General features: G+C 60.0%; 1 protein-coding gene across 1 annotated transcript; it reads left to right on the top strand.

Annotated features, from left to right (window-relative positions):
- Positions 1–1,066: 1,066 nt before the first annotated feature.
- Positions 1,067–5,113, top strand: PIM1 (Pim-1 proto-oncogene, serine/threonine kinase). Its single transcript, XM_068419287.1, has 6 exons — positions 1,067–1,230; positions 1,337–1,443; positions 1,545–1,595; positions 2,081–2,447; positions 3,120–3,296; positions 3,758–5,113. Exons 1-6 carry the CDS (start codon positions 1,149–1,151, stop codon positions 3,907–3,909), a joined length of 936 nt encoding a protein of 311 aa, XP_068275388.1. The 5' UTR covers positions 1,067–1,148; the 3' UTR covers positions 3,910–5,113.
- Positions 5,114–6,000: the final 887 nt, after the last annotated feature.

Genomic DNA, 6,000 nt, shown 5'->3' with positions numbered 1-6,000 from the left:
GGGCTTCGTCTGGAATAATTCAGCTCCCGGTGGCTGGAGCTCTTTGCTCTAAATGCTGATAGAGTGAGTAATCAGAGCCCTCCATCCAGTAAATTATTTATCTTATCTCTGGAACTCGGGAAAGTATCTCAGCCAGCGACTGCTGCGGAAAAGAAAAAAGGGAAATTTTTTATTTTTTTTTTTTTTTAAATTGTTAGTCAAGAGTTCCCAGCTGGATTCGCCACTTTTACTAGAAAAGGGAAAAGTTCAGACATCGGTTTACCCGGGATGAAGTAACGGCGGCGTGGGATGAGCTGGAGGGATGGGGACGGGGCGATGCCCAGCACCACCGGGAAGTTGCAGGATTGCAGGAAAACATTAATGAAGTGAAGAATAAGCTAAAAAATAATAAATAAATCGGGATTTTTACATGGATGTGGGAGGAGGAGCTGCGGGACTCCCACCGCCGCGGCCGCAGGGGCCCGATCCCGGGGTGCGGGACTTGCCCCGCGTGTCCCCGCACCTCCGCGGGGGTGGGGGGGGGGGTGTCCCCTCTGTTCGCGCGCGGTGAGCGCACAATGGCGCGCCCCGCCGGAGCCCTGGCATCCGAGGGACGCCGGGGGCCACCGCGGGCTTTCCCGTTGGGGGAAGGCGGAGGCGAGCAGATGCCCAGCGGCCCGCGGCTCGCAGCAGCGGCTCCCCCCGCGCCTCAGCGCTCGCTTCCTCCCTCCCGCCCGCACCCCAGCCCCGCCGGGACGGAGCCCCTCACCCCCCGCGCTCCTTTGGCGCCTTTTCCTTCCCGCCACGTCGTGGCCCGCTGGGATGTCCCCGCCTCCCGCCTCTCTCCCTATTGGCTGTGGCGGCGCAGGGCGGGTCGCTGCGGTTGGGCCTGGCGGGGAAGCCCCGCCCTCCGGCTCTCCCCGGCCCGCCCCCAAGCCGCGCTACTCCCGGGGCCGGCTGGGGGCTGCCGCGCCATACGGGAGCCCGGCGTCTCCGCCGCCGCCGCTCCCTACCCACGGCGGCGCGGCCGAGCTCCGGCTTCTTTCTCTCCGGGCTCCCCCGCCCGAGCTCCGCCGCTCGGCAGCCCGGTTACCGGAACCGAGCCAGCGGTGCCCGGTCCGGTTCGGGAGGTGCCTGGAGCGGCCCCGAAATCGGGCGAGGGAGCCGGGATGCTGCTCTCGAAAATTAACCCGTTGGCCCATCTACGTTCCGGGACCGGTGGGGAGCTCCACACCGCTAAACTACAACCAGGTAAGAGAGGCTCGGCCCGGTTTGGTTCGACCCGGTTCGGTTTGGGGACGGGGGGGGGAACGGTTGGGGCCCCGGGCGGAGCGGTGACGGCCGCGTTTCCCCGCAGCGAAGGAGAAGGAGCCGCTGGAGAAGCTGTACCGGGTGGGCCCACTGCTGGGGAGCGGCGGCTTCGGCTCCGTTTACTCCGGTATCCGCCTTTCCGACAGCATCCCGGTAAGTGGCGGGGCCGGCGGCGGGGTGGAGGAGGAGGAGGAGGAGGGGGGAGACGGCGGGGCGGGCGGTGTGCTCAGCCCGCCGCTCCCCTTGGCTTGCAGGTGGCCATCAAACACGTGGCTCGGGAACGCATCTCCCAGTGGGGCGAGCTGGTGAGTGACCGGGGCCACCGGGAGAAACGGGGGGTATCGCCGGCGGGGATAAGCCGAGGCGGGGGGAAACCGGGACACCGCGGGGGGAACGGGTGTGGGGTCACCGGGGGACGCGGAGCATCCCGGGCGGGGGGATGCCCAGCAGTGATGGGGCCGGCCAGAGAGGTACTAGAGCATCCCCTGGGCAGGGGGGATGCCCGGGCACCCCTGGGGCCGAGCAGGGGGGTACCGGAGCATCCCCTGGGCAGGGGGGATGCCCAGCACCTATGGGGCTCGGCAGTGGGGCACTAGGACATCCCCTGGGCAGGGAAGATGCCCAGGCACCAATGGGGCCGAGCAGGGGGGCACCAGAGCATCCCTTGGGCAGGGGGGATGCCCAGGCACTAATAGGGCCAAGCAGGGGAGCACCGGAGCATCCCAGGCAGGTGGTACCGGACCGCCGGCACAGCATCAGCCCTGCTGATGGCATCATGGTCTCCCCACAGCCCAACGGCACCCGTGTGCCAATGGAGATCGTGCTGCTGAACAAGTTGGGCTCGAGCTTCAGCGGCATCATCCACCTCCTCGACTGGTTCGAGCTGCCAGACAGCTTCTTGCTGGTGCTGGAGCGGCCGGAGGCGTCGCAGGACCTCTTCGATTTCATCACGGAGAGGGGGGCCCTGTCCGAGGAGATGGCGAGGGGGGTGTTCCGCCAGGTGCTGGAGGCCGTGCGGCACTGCCACAGCTGCGGCGTCCTGCACCGCGACATCAAGGACGAGAACATCCTCATCGACCTCGCCACCGGTGAGCTTAAGCTCATCGACTTCGGCTCCGGCACCTTCCTCAAGGACACGGTGTACACCGAGTTTGATGGTGAGCCCACACCCGGTGGGATGCTCCCGGTACCGGGCATTGCACGGCCCAGCCTGGCCAGGCACCGGAGGTTTCCCTCTTTGCTGGTGGTGGCGGGGGGAGATTAATTATTCAGCCGGCTGCCAAGTTGCTTTTTGGCACGGGGCGGATGTTGTGAAACGGGAGCCGGCTCCTGGCCCTGCCAAGAGCCTCCGCCACCCACCCTGCCCCGGGCTGGGGCGGGGGGGGAGCCAGCCCGACAAAAACAAACACCCGTGGGGGTAGCAGAGGGGTGGGGGGGAGGTTGCAAAACCCGTGTGCCAGCCGGTTTGGTTTGCAGGCGCGGAAGGGCTTGGGCTGCTCTGCTCCCCTTGTTTGCCTTGGCTTATTATTATTATTATTATTTTTTGGCCGAGGCGGGAGGGGAAAGGCGTGGTTTCTCCCCACCCGTGGGTTTTTTTTTTTGCATGTAACGGTTGGGCCTTCCCCGGGCCCGTGCTGCCCTCTTCCGGCACCCGCGGCTGCTTTTTACAACCTAAAGTTTGTAAACAAGAGTCACGTGCTGGCGAGGGGGTGGCAGGTCACACCGTGCGTGTGTGTGTCCCCTTCTGCCACCCGCATCCCCAGGGATGCTCGGGCGAGGATCCGGGAGCGAACAGCGTCCGCCTGATGAGCTCTGTCCGTATCCTACAGGGACACGGGTCTACAGCCCACCAGAGTGGATCCGCTACCGCCGCTACCACGGCCGTTCGGCAGCGATCTGGTCCCTGGGCGTCCTGCTCTATGACATGGTCTGCGGGGACGTCCCCTTCGAGCAGGACGAGGACATCATCCGGGGCCAGCTCTTCTTCAGGCGGCGGATCTCTCCAGGTGGGTACCCGGCTTCTCAGCAGTGGGGGGAATAAGGGGTGTTGGGAGATGGCACCGGGCACATGAGCATCCCCCTCTGACAGCTGTGGAGGAGGTTGATCTCCCATGGTTAGCTGGAGGAGGTGGCCCATGAGGAGGTTGGTCTCCCATGGTTAGCTGGAGGAGGTGGCCCATGAGGAGGTTGGTCTCCCATGGTTAGCTGCAGGAGGTGGCCCATGAGGAGGTTGATCTCCCATGGTTAGCTGGAGGAGGTGGCCCATGAGGAGGTTGATCTCCCATGGTTAGCTGCAGGAGGTGGTGCATGTCCTGCCGTCCTGCTCTCCTCCCAATCGCTTAATCCATTTTGGAGGTTTGGGTGCAGCTCTGAGCACACCCAGCATGACCTGGGCACTGCGGACGGTGGTACAAGGTGGACAAAAGCCTTCCATGACTGACCAGTTGTTTCTGGTTTCTCTCCCCAGAGTGCCAGCACCTCATCAGGTGGTGTTTGTCCATGCGCCCCTCGGACAGGCCGTCTTTAGAAGACGTTTTCAACCATTCCTGGCTGCAAGGCCTTCACCTGTCCCCGGCAGAGATCCACCTGCACAGTTTGCTCCAGGAGCCTGGCAAATAACAGCTTCACGCGTCTCCTGGCCACGAGAAGCAAAGAAAACCAGGCTTATTCCTCGTCACCATGGCACTGTGCAGGGACCATCGGATGGGCGCACGCACATCTCACCCTGGAGCTGAGCTGAAGACCTGGGCTTGGAGGCGCTGGTGACCACCATCTAATCCAGCTGTCCTGGACTCCACCTGAACAACCCTGTCTCATCTGACGTTTTGCCAGTAGAAGCTTTTGGTTTGGTTCTGGAGGCTCCTCAGTGTCTTCCTCACCTGCTGAATTCGAGACAGCGAGAGGATCAGAGGCCTTATTGCGAGAAAAGCTTCAACGGGGGGAAAACTGTCTGGGGGAGGGAGGGCAGGGACCGTGGCCAAGTGACTGTCTCTTCTCCGCTGTCACCGTGCTCGAGTGCCTTCAGTTGCGATCTGGACTGTGCTGGAGGAAATACTTAACTTTTCCTACACTGCTGCTTTTCCAAGACTCGCCTGGCTGTATAGTTCCTTTTCCCTTTTCAAAAAGAAAACGGGTCAGAAGACGCTCGGGAGCCAAGCGGGCGATGCCTCTCCTCCTGTGCCTCCACCTCACATGGATTTTTCTGGGGTTCTTTGCTTCCCCGTGCCCTCACGAATGCACAAACAATGCAAACCAACAGAGCTGTAAATGTGTACAAAGGTCTATAGGTGCAAAGCTTGATGTACAGTTGTTAATAGCGATAACATTTTACCTTTTTTTTTTTTCTTTTTCCAATTTTTAACTTATTTTCATGAATTTGTTTTTGTTTTTTTTTTTAAAAAAAAACAAAGAGTTCTAGCCGGTAGGATAACTTATTTATTTATTTATAATTCACGTGGGTTTCCAACCCACGACTTGCTTCTACAGCTGCTGATCCCCCCCTCGCCCCGGGTTTTCCAGTCGGGTCTTTCCCTCCGTGTCTGTCCTGTGTCCGTCCCCGGGTCCGTAGTGTTTCTGTCGGACGTCTGGCGGAGGTGCGGAGTGGCTGCCTGCTCCCCAGCTGGCTGTGTACATAATTCTGGTTGCCGTCGTTTCCTTGCCACGTGCGGATTTCAGTTTGCAGATGAGTTTTGGTTTTCCTCACGGGTGTCTCGTCTGGGGCTGGGGAGGGGGGAGCTGGCCTGGGCTGTCCGCGCTGTCAAGTCTTTACATGTAACCACGTGTGTAGCTGGCGGGGTGTTTTTTTTGTTAATAGTTAATATTGTACAGGGGAATTCAGAAATCTTATTTTTTTTATGCGGTTTTAAATAAAAACAAACCACTTGATGTGATGGAGACGTCCCTTTATTGTGGGGCGGGAGGAAGGATGCTGGGAGCGTGCTGGGTACCGGTGACGGCACAATGGCTACCCCGGTGACCACCAGTTTGTCTCCGGCTGAGACTTAACTCCAAAGTCCCACCCAAAGGCTTGTCAAGCTGCGTTAACCAGGACCAGCCAGTTGAAAGCACCACGGGGAAAGCTGGATCTGGCCCTTGACAGGGTGTTTCCAGCACCGACTGCTCCTGGCAGGACTCCTGGGAGAGATCAAAGGGGTGTGGAGCGCTTTTTCGTTTCCATTCATCCGCAGGCTGGTGCGGAGCATGTGCTGGGGCCGGCGAGTAAACAAAGATCAAAGCAACCTTACGAAACGCCGGATGTTGTCAGCCAAATGAAATTTTGGTAAGGCAGATCCTGTTGCTCCGGCTCTGTTGGCACGGAGCGGGTGTTGCATGCCGGGTGTCAGTGGGTGAAGGAAGCCGCCGGCGGGCTGTCCCCACCTCCAGCTCGGCTGCGGCGAACGCGGAGCGAGAGGAAGTTGATCTTCGGATTACGAGAAGTCGGTCACTATCAGTCAGCAGCGGTAACGCTTCGCTCGAGCTTTTACCCTCGGAACTGTCAAACCCCACTTCCCAGCTTCGCAGCGCTTCAGCCTCAGGGGTGTTAGGTTTTGTTTGTATTTTTTATTTTTTCGCTTTGGATTTTTTTTTTTAATTAATGTGCTGAATTTTGAAGCTCTGTTCCTGCTTGGAGCACCTGCTGCTGCGTGCACAGGTGGCTCCTCCAAGGAAGGGGCACGATTCCCTTTCTGCAGGTTACTTTGCAAGTCCCCC

Source organism: Nyctibius grandis, chromosome 27 (genome assembly GCF_013368605.1).
Source record: "Nyctibius grandis isolate bNycGra1 chromosome 27, bNycGra1.pri, whole genome shotgun sequence".
In the NCBI taxonomy this organism is placed as follows: Eukaryota; Metazoa; Chordata; class Aves; order Nyctibiiformes; family Nyctibiidae; genus Nyctibius; species Nyctibius grandis.
Note: the sequence above shows the minus strand (reverse complement) of the source record. Positions and strands in the feature narration are given on the sequence as shown.